This window comes from Hyperolius riggenbachi, chromosome 4, assembly GCF_040937935.1.
Source record: "Hyperolius riggenbachi isolate aHypRig1 chromosome 4, aHypRig1.pri, whole genome shotgun sequence".
In the NCBI taxonomy this organism is placed as follows: domain Eukaryota; kingdom Metazoa; phylum Chordata; class Amphibia; order Anura; family Hyperoliidae; genus Hyperolius; species Hyperolius riggenbachi.
In genome coordinates this window covers 298,609,975-298,624,397 of record NC_090649.1, presented here as the reverse complement: position 1 = coordinate 298,624,397, position 14,423 = coordinate 298,609,975, and the positions used below count along the sequence as shown (strand labels likewise).

The 14,423-nt window shown below is 42.3% G+C and overlaps 1 protein-coding gene across 12 annotated transcripts in view; it reads right to left on the bottom strand.

Annotated features, from left to right (window-relative positions):
• The window catches only part of LAMA2 (laminin subunit alpha 2), a 1,150,433-nt gene that overhangs the window by 218,047 nt on the left and 917,963 nt on the right, over positions 1–14,423 (bottom strand). For all 12 annotated transcript variants that reach the window (XM_068231524.1, XM_068231529.1, XM_068231525.1 and 9 more), the window contains one exon: positions 10,464–10,566. In XM_068231524.1, the coding sequence (XP_068087625.1) occupies positions 10,464–10,566 (103 nt within the window). The remainder of the gene's footprint in view (positions 1–10,463; positions 10,567–14,423) is intronic.

The window sequence follows — 14,423 nt, the reverse complement described above, 5'->3', positions numbered from 1 at the left end:
GGCTGCTGGGAGGCAGAGCCCTAACCACCCCCTGGAAGGACTCGCTCAAAAGGCTCTGGCGTCGCCTTTTGCTAGCACGGGAATCAGCGGAGACAGCAGAGGAGGCCACTGAGGACTGGCTGCCAGAACAGGCCTCAGTGTCGGCGGCAGGAGTTGCAGAGGGGGGAGGAGCAGTGCGTTTCTGCACTCCTGCTGGTGGTGCTGGAGGAGCAGGAGGAAGGGTGGCTGCTGTTGCTGCTGCTGCTGCTGAAGGCTGTGCAGTGATGGGTGTGGTGCCACTGCCAGCACCAGATGCCTTCAGCCTCTGGAACTCCTCATGCTGGTGGTAATGTTTAGCAGCAAGACGGTTGATGAGAGAGCTGGTGCTGAACTTTAAGGGGTCTGCACCTCTGCTCAACTTCCGCTGACAGTGGTTGCAAGTGGCGTACTCATGGCCGGATTTCTGGCAAGGCCACATAGGCCATGGCCTAGGGCACCAGATAAACAAGGGGCGGCCTGCAGACAGTGGGCATTATTTTCAGGGCATTATTTGCAAGTGTCCAAACAAATGAAAGGGGTCAGGATAACTGCACTATTAGTACCAGCTGGCATCTGCCAGTGCTGTGCTACAGGCAGCTGCAGTCCGTTAACCAAACGTTTGTGAACAGTGTGTCACTAGCAAAAAGCCAGGCCTTGTCCAACGACATAGCAGCAGCTGTAGGCAGTTACAGAAGGCCGGGTCTCATGCACTTGGTGTGGGGATGAAAGGACCAGGGGCAGCACCTGCAAATAGTACAGAATACAGAAAGCAGCCTATCACAGTACCCATTTCTTAATTATTGATTGGCCAGCGCTGTTACCCTGGAGACAGCAGTGGGTACAGGACTCACTTTTACGTGTTGCTGACCCCACCCAATGTCCAATTGTGAGCCACTTTTGACAATGTGAGTGTGGTGGACGGCTCCCACCACGCCCATCTCCGTGTGACGTGATTGATTCACTTCATATAGCCATGGAGACCTCGGCACTAACCGCAATAGAGGACACCAGCGGCCCAAAAATGTTTGGGTGGATGTGTGTGTGGAGAGAGGTGGTAGGATACGGTTTTGGTTGGGGCGGCTGGTAATAGTCGGCCTTGGGCGGTAAGAAGTACAAATCCGGCCCTGGGCGTACTTGCTGTAAACTGTGGGCATGGTGAAAAATTGCCAGATTGGTGACAAGAAACCCCCCCTACGGCCTGGAGCCGCTGCTGCCTGTCTCCCTGTGGTGGTTGGGGGGGGGCTTGGGTGCGGCTGGTGGTGGTACTGGCAGATGCTGCTGCTGCTGCTGAGCCTGAGACACCAGCAGGCTGTGGGACCTGCCTACTGCTGCCAATGCTTGCAATGATGCGCCTCCTTGCAAGGCCCACAAACGCATCCTCCTCCTCCTTCTCAGAGCTGCTGATGATGACATCCCCAGGTGCTGGTGGTGGCACCCAGTCTTTGTCACCTTGTCATCATCATCATCATCATCCCCCTCCTGAAACATGTCCTGCTGGGATGATGACCCCCCAAACTCCTCTCCTGATGCATGGATGGGCTGCTTGACTGTCGCCACAGTCTTGCTGTCCAATCCCTCCTCCCCCAAAGTGCCCATCAGCATCTCCTCCTCAAAATCGCCAACAACAGCAGACAATTGACTCATGATGCCTGGGGTCAAAAGACTGCTGAATGACAGATCGCCAACTGACGGTGAACTGGCCTCCTCCTCAGGCCCTGCTGGGCGGCTGCTGCGAACAGGGGTGGTGGTGGTGGTGAGGGTGGAGGCCTCGGATGCAGAGCTGATGGCGGGCTGCTCATCCTCCGTCATCAGATGCACCACAGTGGCTGCATCCTTTTCCTCAATGGGACGTTTCCGACCCGGCTGGAGGAAGATAGGAGCAGGTACTACACGCTGCTGCTGCTGTGTCTCTGCAGCGTGAGTTGCAGATGCTCCTGCTGGGCGCCCAAGGCATCCACGGCCAGTGGCTATAGGCGGAATGTTAGCCACTGACGCAGCTGCTGCTGCTGCGGAACTGTGCATGGTGGCACGGCTTGCCACAATGCTGCTCCCTCTCCTCCTGATTCCCTTGCTGCCCTTCCCCTTGCCCAAACCGCGCTGGCTGCCACTTCCAGACATCTTAGATGTTTTGGGCGTAAACAAAAAAGTTTTTTAAAAGGGCGGGTGAAAAAGTGGGGTACTTTAATGGAGTGGGTTGGTGGGTGAGGTGACACAAATCACTTAGTGATTAGATCGCTAAGTGATTACTAGTACAGTACAAATACAAAATACAATAATCAGTAATCAGTAAGTGTGAACAGTGAACAGTGAGTGTGTCCCCTAGTACACTAACTAGAAAATACAATAATCAGTAGTAATCAGATTCAGTAGAAGGAAATAGAGTGTGTGTACACTACAGACAGTGCACGCACACACACACACACACGCAGGAGCTAGCCTATGAACAGTGACTGAGTGTCCCTAGTACAGTAAGTACAACTAGAAAATACAATAATCAGATTCAGTAGTAACTAATCAGATGATTCAGTAGAAGGGAATACTGTGTACTGTGTACACTACAGACAGTGCACGCACACACACACGCAGGAGCTATGAACAGTAACAGTGAGTGTCCCTAGTACAGTAGTATAACTACAAAATACAATAATCACTCAGTAAGTAAAGGACAAGACAGGGTAGAATACACAGCAGAAACACTGGTATAGATGAGAAATAAACTAACAGAGGACAGGAGGACAGCTGCCCACACAGGCAAGGCCCTGAGGCCTAAAGCTGTGTAAGCTTGCCTGCAGCAGCAGCTGTCTCTATGTAACACACAAGCTACTAACTAAAATACAATCTCTATCTAGCTAACAACAATATAGGTGTATATAGCAGGTGTATGTGAGCAAAAACGCTAAGTGATTGACCACAATAGAGCACTTGCTAAGCCAAAGCACAAAGGAGCAGATCTCTCTCTGTACAAGTCAGGCAAGGACGGAAAAACCGAACATGGCGGCCCCTATTTTTATGGGGTAGGGGCTGGCCAGGGTCCCCCTCTGTGATTGGCTGCCGTCAGAGGGCCTGGGAGCCCTCTGATTGGCTCTAAGGACATCAATCTGGGCTATGACGCTATTCGAGCTCGGTATTCGAGCTCGAATAGCGCTGTTTGCTTGAATAGCGCGAATAGTGAGTGGGCTATTCGAGTTCACTCGAATAGCCCATTCGAATAGCTGCAGCTATTCGAGCTCGGTATTCGACCTCGAATAGCTGAAAAAGAGCTTGAATATTCGAGCTACTCGAATATTCGAGCTCTGCTGAGCATCCCTGCCTTTGACATCCCACACGACTTGCTCTAACTTAGATCGATGTCCTGAAAATCTATGTGCAGGGCCAGGCAGGAGTCACTGTCACACAGCATGGCGCTGGGTATAAAAGACAGATTCAAAATAGCTTGGTAAAGCAGCGCACTACTTTTGAATCAGATTGGCACGTAGCCTCTTGTTATGTAGCACAGTTTTTAACAGGAGTCTTTACTTCAATGCACCTGTCCTATGACTCTCTGGAATAAATCATGTGGGTGTGGAGTCCAGCCACACTAAAATGACATTTACATATAAATTAAAAAAGCAAAGACTAACAGGCTCCATCAGCAACATTCATCTCTTGCAAGATTAGTTTTCTGTAAGATGTATGTTTTCTGCTAATATGACTTTGTGAAGGATTCTTCCATTTAACCTGTTCACAGCTGAATTAAATGAAATTGCTATATGTATTACTTTAGATGTTTATTAGAACATAAGAAGTTTTTGTTGTGAAAGACCAAAGTGGCAAACAAAGGAGAGACACAAAGCTTCTTTTCTCTATTGGCTGAGCAACTAACGAAAAAGAACCTACGTCCGAACAAGGTTTATAGCTTGGTTGCATAAAGCAAAGAAATGTTAAAATTCTGATGATGATTGTTGTGCCTCCACTTGCAACCTTAGATTAGTTTTTCATTACGCAGGAAAATAAGCAGCCATGTAGGGGTATAGTACTTTACATTTCTCATCAATCTTGCTGCAGTGGAGATCCAGGTAACAAAATATGATTTACTATCCATTTATTTCAATCTTCAACCCCATGGTGATAAATACATTCTTCATTCACAACCAGGGCCAGATTTATGCAAGAGTCTCATGTACCATATCATTTGTGGATACTGTATGAGTGGGAGGGGAAGCATATACAACTGAAAGACATGACATAATAGAATACAAATGGAATAGGAAAGCTGCACATGATAGAGAGGGTAATTACACAAGAAAAGCTGCATATGGAAGAGGGGCTGTCCATAATATGTAGATTGTTGTATATGGGGGTTTAGCACATATAACTGGTGAATCCTTTATAATAAAAGTGAGAGTTACAGCACATGGGGCTGCACACAGAAAGGGGCATGCGGTATATTAGGTGGAGCTTCTGTACATTAAAGGAAGAAGTCACATGGGCAGCAAGCACAAAAAAAGTTAGATGAAGAAAGTAGAAAGTATAAACCTAACCTGGGTGTGATATACGGTAGTTAGCAAACACTGGAATCAATGTGTTGCAAGTCATGTGATTTTATTGGGTCAATACCCTAATTTAGGGCTGTCCAACTCCAGCTCTCAAGGGCTGAGATTCTTACACATTTTTGGCACAGCTCGAATTGATGGGACTGAATCAGGAAATATAGAACACATTTCTCCATTTCTGAGTCCATCTAAATACTGGCATGGCTATGGCCCTCAAGGACTGGAGTTGGACAGCCCTGCCATAGTTTTATCTGTTTTTTGAGGTCTAAATCTATAGTAAAGCCCTTAGACTTTAATGTTCAACTCAGAAATTTGGTAAGATATAATTATAGTTCTCCTAAATTGCAAGTGGCTGGGCAGCAGTGTTACCTTTCAGCTTCAGAGTCCTGCTTCTGAGTGTTTATGTTTTACATTGATATCTCTCCTTTCCTCTATACAGCTACTTGAAAAAAACTGCTATAAAATTGATATCAATAGTCTAAAGTAGACTAAGAAACCTCTGTTTAGAAATAACTCTGGATTCATGTGTATGGGTTCACCAAAGGGTCACTTTAGGAGTGGGCCTTAACATAGTAAGCATTGTTTACTTGTACCGAACAGCATCTCTAAGCATTCACCCAAGCACCATCCCTCCTCAACCTCAATTTACCTCCATCCAGAGAAAAGAAAAGTCAAAAGGGTAAAAATGATCTCTCTGACTCCATAAAGGTATCACCATCCTCTTCCTAGTAATCATATCTGTGGATGTTCTTCAGAGTAAGAAAAGTATTTAAGCCCTTTTAGGAAATAAAAAATTTACCATAACGACGACCTGTGATAATATTGTCTACATTTTAACCACTATTACTGTAAAAAAAAAAAAAAAAACTTTCTACACAGATGGTGAATTCTCCTTACCTCCATGTCATCTTCTCCTGTATATATACGACTTCGACTTGAATGTATTTATGCATGTTAATTAGGTTTGCCACAAAGTTTTCCAAGTTACAGTAATTAAATTAAGCTCTGTTTCAGCTAACCCTTCGTAGTTAGAGAGACTTTTTCATTTTCTTGAATAATGAAACTGCACATTTTTTTAAAATTATTCTTAAACTTCAGTGTCCTTCCTATACTGTGGCGCCCAAAATGGTAACCCATATTCTAGATGAGTCCTTGCAAGGGATCTATGCAAAGGCAGTAGTATACTAGCATTTTGTGATTTTATTTCTCATCATATACATCCAAGAATTGTATTTGCTTTGGCTGCTGCTGCTTGGCATTGGATATCGTTTGCTTAACTTATCATCAACTAGTACTCCCAGGTATGATGTTCCCAGCTGTGTTCCATTTAGTCTAGATAGCTACATTGTGGTATGGCTAAGATGCACAATCTTACAATTATCAACACCACCTGTACAACGTACAACGTAAAAATTAACAATGCCCATTTTTTTTGAGAATGTAAAATACTGGTCACATGAGAGATTATGTCTGCACTGCAATACCTTTCAAATACTAAATGGAGAATGTGTTTAAAATAATTATGTATTAGTATTTTAATCTTACAATACTGTACAGTTTCACCTCTGTCTCTGGATATACAGTACACTTATATAGAACAGATCGATTTACACAGTAAAAGAATCAGTTTATAATTTGCCCTCATCAAAACAGATGGGTACCATGTTTGAAATGGTGGATGTTCTGTAATCAGTTTTGTATAAATGGTCTGATGTGTAATTCAATTTGGGAATTATATACAACTGACCATCAATGAGACATGGTAGAAGCTTTCTAATGTATGTATAATACCAAGAATTCTCTGAAATAACCGGGATATATTTTCTCATTAGCCATTAGTGGAAACTCCCGTTAGCTAAGCAGGCCATCAACGTTGAAGTAAATAAACAGGATATAAACAGGAGATTAAGCTTTTGGTGCTGTTAATGAATTTAAGTGCTTGGGGGAATTCAAACATGAAGCCCATCAGGCCACAAGCCATCCAGCCATGATAATCTTTCAATGTGTTATTTCCTAATATTCTGGCTTGTCACACATTGGTGTAAATTAATAGCAATAACTAATGCACTGTATTATGCAAGTACAACACTTTACATTTCATATATCAAGTGTGTATCTGATTATCAATATAATCCTGCCCAACAATATTAATATAGGGCAATAAGTACCTGGATCATTCAATTAGATTTCTTTGGCGATACAACAGAGTCTGGATCATTGGAATGAGGTTTGTGCCAAATAAATCAAGCCTTGCAATTGTGACACAATGATAGTAAAGCGGATTATGTAAATCCAGGTCCCCTTGGTCTGTCTAACTCTCTGTAATGTCTTGCTGGCTATTCTAGCACAGACTTGCTTCTTTCCAAATCAAATATTTAATTAGTTGGATAAAGTTATCAAAATGTTTACCAATTAGTGAAATGGTAAACTGGGTGTGATATCCCGGATAAAGCTTGTCTGAGGACACAGAGGTATCCCAGCACTGTAGAGAATGATGCCAGTGAGGTATTCTGTATGAGTAATGGCTTGTTCCCGCTGGAATTATTTGAGTGCATTTCTGTAACCCCATGTTCTTTATGGATTGCACGTGTGACAAAGCTGTAATGTAACTGCTTTTTTTTGCACAGTATATTGTTATTGTTATGTATGTGCTTTCACACGCAGACACATGCTAGCACACAAATGCAGACACATCATATTTATTGCTTAGGCCAGGATTGTGGGAAAGTGGTCTAAATAGAAGTATTATAAAAATAATTGCAAAAGCAGTAGAAGGCATTCTGAAGCATCTTGACATGCTTAAAGTTTATCTATCATCTAAGAACAGGAAAGTTGGTCTATTTTCTTAGAACAGGAAAGCCTCTGGACCCTATAGAGCAGGGGTGCCCACTCTGTCTCGGCTTGCGAGCTACTTTAAAATTTGCAGAGTCCAGGAGATCTACCAACATTTAAAGTGTTGCAGACCCCCCCCCCCCCACCACCACCAGTCATGGACAACCCCAGGTACAAGTGCCTGCAGTATAGGTAGCTAAGTATAGGTCCTTTCAGCAAAGGTAGCTGGGTACAGATCCCTTCAGCCTAGGTAGCTGGGTACAGGTGCCTTTAGCATAGGTAGGTAGGGATAGGTGCCTTTAGCCTAGGTAGGTAGGGATAGGTGCCTTTAGCATAGGTAGGTAGGGATGGGTGCTCGAGTGCTCAAGTGCCAATGCTTAATCACTTACCTCCCTCCAGCAGCGGTGTCTGGTCTGCCATCTTTCAGCTGCAGGGCATCGCATGTTGGCGGCTGAAGGAGCATGATTGAATGAGGCGTGCGTGCGTGCATGCGTGTATGTGTTGTGCCCGGTGCCGCCCCCAGCCATGACATCGCGTCATGGCAGAACCGCCCCTTGCCTCTTCAGCCGCGCCTCCTTTCTCCTCCCCTGCTTCCTATTGGCCAGCGGCCAGCAGCAGAATTTGATGGGACAGCTGCCAGCTGCAAAATGTAATGGGAGGCGGCCAAGAGGCTGCGATCTACCAAATAGGCGGTCGCGATCTACCGGTAGATCATGATCGACCTATTGGGCACCCCTGCTATAGAGATGTTATATATATAAAAAATGTTCCTCTTGTTTCCACTGTTCTTCTTAGCATATCTGGCAAAGTTGGTGTTTCTAGCATGTAAGGGGGCTTTGCTATTAACAGCTAAAGTCGGCGGGTTTTGGCAGGTTTTTATTCATGAATACTTTTTTCATTTGAAACTTTAAAATCGATTTTATCAAAAAATAAAAGCTCTTTTTGAACGTTTTTGTTTACGTTGTAGCCACTTCTCACCTCTATAATCCATGCAATTTTGGTAATTCTAGCATGTATGGGGGCTTTGCTAATTACGTTAAAAATCAGTTATCATGGATTCTACATGCAATCACGGCTAAAATCCGAGTTGAATTCGGAATTCCGTTTTAAACCCGGATCACGATCATTGCGTATCCGGATTTAGTTACTGCCGTGGCCAGATTTACTCAAATTCATGATCGGGGGGTCCCCGAGCAACACTGGCCTGTGTGTGTCGCTCTCTGGGAATGCTCTCTACAGCCATCTGCTGGCCGCACACAGTTATTGCAGCTCCGACTGGACAATTGGATGGCATGTCAGTTGACATTGGAGCGTGCTCTTGGCCTAAAAGCGCGGTCCCACTCTATGCCATCCTCCCTTCCTAGCTCAGTCACCACTGCCATTTCAGAGAAGGAAAGGAAAGCATCTCACTGAGATAGAAAGAATGTAAGTTTATGGGATGTAGAAGGAAGGTGGAATGAGAGGATGTGCTATCACAGCATGTTTTTTTTTACTCTAAAAGGAAGGGGGGTGGATTAGAAGTACCCTATCAGTATGTGTAGGGTGGATGGGGACTGAAAGGGACCTTATCGGTATGTTTTTTGGGGGGTCTGGAAGGTAGGGATGGGGGGCACCATGTCAGTATTTTATTTTTTTGGGGGATGCTATTAGTATGATTTTTGAGGGGGGGGGGGTCTGGAAGGAAGGAGGAATGGGGGCACCCTATCAGTATTAGGGGGACTGAGAGGCGGGGGATGCTAACAGTATGTTTTTTGGGGGTCTGGAAAGAAGGAGGGATGGCGGGGAAGAAATACAACAAGGGCTTGGAAGATCAAGGCCTCACTCCTCTTCAGGCACAAATACTGCACCATACTGCACCTGCAAAAGCATGACTGTGAATGAGTAGTAAGCTGAAGATGCTTGAGCATGAGCAGATCTATGCTACTGCACATGTGTGGCTATGCTCACATAGGTGCAGCATGGCCACACTTATTCCTCAAGAGGAGTGCAGCCTGGATTTTCTGGAGGGTCCCGGCAAGCAGCGACAGTGGCGAGGAGGACATGGGAAGCCTCTACAGCATCCATAGGCTTCCTTCTTTTTCAGTAAGTACCGTATGTCTTTTTTTTTTTTACCCGAGGTTCACTTCAGGTTCATTTTAAGTGCAAACATGGCTTACATGTTTAAGCCTAAGCACTTTAAATCCACTGCTTTTTCAAGGCTTTAATTTATTCCTTTGAACGTCTCATCTTTATCATTTTTTTTTAATTCCTGGCTTTTTAAGTGTGTACTGGCCCGGTTCAGATGACACTGTTTTCTTTGGTTAGTAATTTCATATACATAAGGGTGAAGCATCAGAGGCCAACTAACCCCTGAGCCTCCCAGTAAATCAACACCATTGCCATCATTAAAGAGGAACTCCAGCCTAAACAAACATACTGTTATTAAGTTTCATTAGTTATGTTAATTAAAATAGATGGGTAATATAATCTCTTACCCATCCTGTTTTAAAAGAACAGGCAAATGTTTGTGATTTTATGAGGGCAGCCACTTTTTTGGTTGAAAGGAGGTGACAGGGACCATGAGACACAGTTGCAACTGCCCTGTGTCCTGATCACCCCTCCCAGTTGCTAAGCAATGAGAACAACAACATCAGAAATCCCATCATGCTTTGCACAGCATCAGGGCAAAAATGCCCGGGCAGTTCTCATTGATGGGGTGGAGCTTAGCTTCTGTGCAGCTAAAAATGAGGCTTTGGTAAGAAAAACAAAGTTCTGATGCCGTGAAACTGTTAAAGAAACACCAAGCCTTTTCAGTGCTGCTGAGTAGATTTTTAGTCTGGAGGTTCAATTTAAGTTGAGTAATCAGAGGTTTGCTTTAAGATCCTAACATGTTGCTTATGCCTAACACATGTGTGTGCATAGTGAAGTTTCATCACAAGTTTTATCAAAGTTATAATTACTCTTATACTACTCTTACTACTTATATACTACCTATATACTACTCTTACTAGTTATACTACTACTACTACTTATACTACTACTTATACTACTCTTATACTTATACTATACTACTCTTCTATCAGTTATATCCAAAAGTATTACCTTTTAAATCCTGTGAATGTGTTTTAGCATCAGTATGAACCCGGAAACTTTTCTGAATGGAATTTTTTGCTTCATCTTTCAAGGATCCTTGTGGACCAGTAACCTTCATAAGAAAATAAAAAATACAATACAGTTATTCTTAGAATACTGGAAAGAAGATGTAATGTTTACCTATAGACATGTTTCTGTATGTTTTACTGTGTAGTTAGGTAAAAGCCCATGTAAGGTTTTTATTGCTGTTTGTATTCCCATTGGGGAGGCTTCATTTCCTGTTCCTGTGATGATTTGCACCATGACATAAATTACTGGAACCTTTTAAAAGGAACAGGGGAGAAACCACCAGTGGAGATGCCCGTTCCATTGACAACTTTCAGAGGTATGACTTCTCCATCCTGGTAGGAGATTTCTTATTAGTTCCCCTCTTATCTGCAACAGAGGGCAACCTCCCAAAAGATACAGACTGCAATACAAATCTGGCAGATTTCTTAACTCCTCATCAGACTATCAAAAGCTCATAAGTTTCAAGAGTGATGAAGTTATTTGAACTGCAATTAATATGGGTGCAGACTGGAAGTGATTCAAGTTTTACACTATGTAAGGCTGCAGTAGTCAGAACAGTCAGATAAGGCGGGGGAACCATGATATCAGTTACCCCCTTTACCACATTCAAAGTTGCCTTTGTCTGTCATACAAGCTGTATATAGGTCTGATTTCTTGTAAATAGTGGCACGTTTGCAGAAAACTTACACCTCTACTTGCTTGGCATGTGCCTTAACCCACAAACCTTAACCCAAGAGGGTGACATGAGTATAGGGAAAAGGAAATGTATCTGCAATTTACTTCCCACAATGTCTGGTCACAGCTTGAATTTTGACTACCCAATGATTTGCCAATTTGAACAACTCTTTATTGTATGAAGACCAAAAGAATTTGAATACTATGAACAGATTGAGTAGGTAAGTTGTCATACTATATGGAGGTGTTAAAATTGGCTAATCATTGGCCAATCAAAATTATTATGTATGTACCAGGCTTTGGAGTAGGATTTTTTTTTTACAGGTGCAAAGGTGTATACTTTGTAGATTTACACACATTTTAAGCATTTTTGCCCTTAAAGGGACTCCGAGCAGTGCAGAAACTATGGAAAGATGCATATCATTTTAAAGCTCTCTTTCTCCTCTTTCTAATGATATATAAACCGCCGCCCTACGCCTTTTAGTTTTCGCTATTTTCGAGATTGAAATTGCCGCGGCCGCAATTTCAATCGCGAAAATAGAGAAAACTAAAAGGCGTAGGGCGACGATTTAGGTGTCGCCAGAAAGAGGAGAAAGAGAGCTTTAAAATGATATCCATCTTTCCATAGTTACTTGTATTACACAGGACAACACTTTCCCCAGTGTCAGCAGCTCCATTCAGCAGAAAAAGTCGCCCTGTGTAATACAATGTAACTATGGAAAGATGGATATCATTTTAAAGCTCTCTTTCTCCTCTTTCCGGCGACACCTAAATCGTCACCCTACGCCTTTAAGTTTTCTCTATTTTCGCGATTGAAATCGCAGCCGCGGCAATTTCAATTGCAAAAATAGCGAAAATTAAAAGGCGTAGCGCGGCAGTTTATATATCATTGGAAAGAGGAGAAAGAGAGCTTTAAAATGATATGCATCTTTCCATAGTTTCTGCACTGCTCGGAGTCCCTTTAAAATATATTTGTTATATTTTTGCTTAGGCAAAAAAATTCAAATAACAAGAAGACAATATTTTAGTTTACTAGTATAAATAGGTATTAGAATATGATTATTATATGATTTTTTTTCTGTCTGTGTTTCCCAATTTCCATCCAAGAGAACTGCTCCCACCTCCAGTTTTAACAAGAAAGGATTGAATTTGTCCATCAGAGTTACAGAGACAAAGACAGCAACAAAAAAACTTGTTATAGATGATCACTATCACAGATATTTAAGCCATGTATGGAGGACTCAGGGACAGGAAGTTAAAACAGCCCAATGAAAACACAGACAACTGTAAAAACCTAAAGGAGGTTCTAAACTGTTTCTGTCCTATCCAGAACTAAAATCATTCTTCACATACCAAATATGTAATATTTGTTCAATACATTTTGTTCTGAACTAGAGCTACAAGAAAATGTGCTATAAAATCACGTATTTCTTATTTGCCAAGCTGAATGCAGAGGAGAGCTCTCCTGTAGTGTTCTGTGGACATGATGAAGCAGCGGGAGATACTAGGACTCCAGCACAATGAAAAGAATCCACTCACAGCTAGTAGAAGAGGAAATATGACTATTATAGAAAATTCACAAAATCTCCCAAATGATAATTAAAATGTAATATTGAGATAAAAAAACAAGTTGTAAAGCTAGACATTTATTATGGTAAACTACGCTAAAGAATTGATGAGCAGTATAGATGGTACAGTGACTGTAAGCATGGAATGCTTATACTGCAGAGGAGTACTGCAGAGAAAGGGAATTGAAGAAAAAAGCCACATATTCTGCTAATGAAAAGTTAATGACAAAATCCATTCGTAGTGTCCTGGCATGGTGTCCCCATCAGCAATATTCCAATCCTTCTTTTACTAATTTGTGAAGTGCAGTCCTGGGCAATACACAGTGAAGCATCCTCTTTATCTTTAAAAAATATTTTTTAGGTTTCAGTTTAAACATGGAGCACAATTCTAAAAGAAAAGGTCAGTTTTCTTAAAGAGGAACTGTCGCGAAAATCTTAAAATTTAAAACACATATAAATAAGAAGTACATTTCTTCCTGAGTAAAATTAGACATAAATTACTCCTAGGTTGCTGTCACTTGTAGTTAGTAGAAATCTGACATTACCAACAGGTTTTGGGCTAGTCCATCTCTCCATAGGGGATTCTCAGCATGGACTTTATTCTTTATAAAGACACTCCCTGAAAAAGATTTATACAAAGATGCTGACCAGCCTCCCTGCTCACCATACACTTTATTGGCAGTTGGCCGGAGCAACTGCCATTCACTAAGTGCTTTTTGAAAATAAAGAAATTCATGTGAACTCCCCATGAGGAGATGGCCTGTCGTTCCTGTCAGATTTCTGCTACCTACTGTAAGTGACAGCAGCATAGGAGAAAAGCAATTTATGGCTCATTTTACTGTGTAAGAAATGTACTTCTTAATTGTATATGTTTACACAGAGGTCCTTTAAAGGAGAACTGTAGTGAGAGGGATATGAAGGCTGCCATATTTATTTCCTTTTAAGCAATACCAGTTGCCTGGCAGCCCTGATGGTCTATTTGCCTAAAGAAGTGTCTGAATCACACCAGAAACAAGCATGCAGCTAATCTTGTCATATCTGTCTAAATTTGTCAGAAACACCTGATCTGCTGCATGCTTGTTTAGGGCCTATGGCTGAAAGTATTAGAGGCAGAGGATTAGCTGAATAGCCAGGCAACTAGTATTGCTTAAAAGGAAATAAATATGGCAGCCTCCATATACCTCTCACTACAGTTCTCCTTTAAAGAGTAAATGGCACTCTGGAGTAACATACAATGAGAATTTGTCTCCATCTCTGTATTGCTTGTATAATTATCCCATCTGCTTTTTTATTCCTACGTAAGATCACCGGTGTAAAAATCTCAATTTTCCCCATTTCACGGTGCATCAAGGACTGGATAGAGTTAAGTGACATGGTGCTGTTACATTTAAGATATCATAGTATTCTGCTGCTTACAATCAGTGTAGTTGCCACACAGAAGTGCGTGTCCTCTTGTTGTTCAGACATATTTTTTGCACTGCTTAGATTGAAGAACAAATTGCTCACAATGATAACTTATTAAAGCACAGTTTCTATAGCCTTAGTTGCATGATAAGGCTTTGGGGCAAAGACTAGATAAGTACCATTGGTATGGCCAAGAGATGCATAGTCTTAAATTTACCGACATTACATTTCACCTGACATTTACCTGCCAATA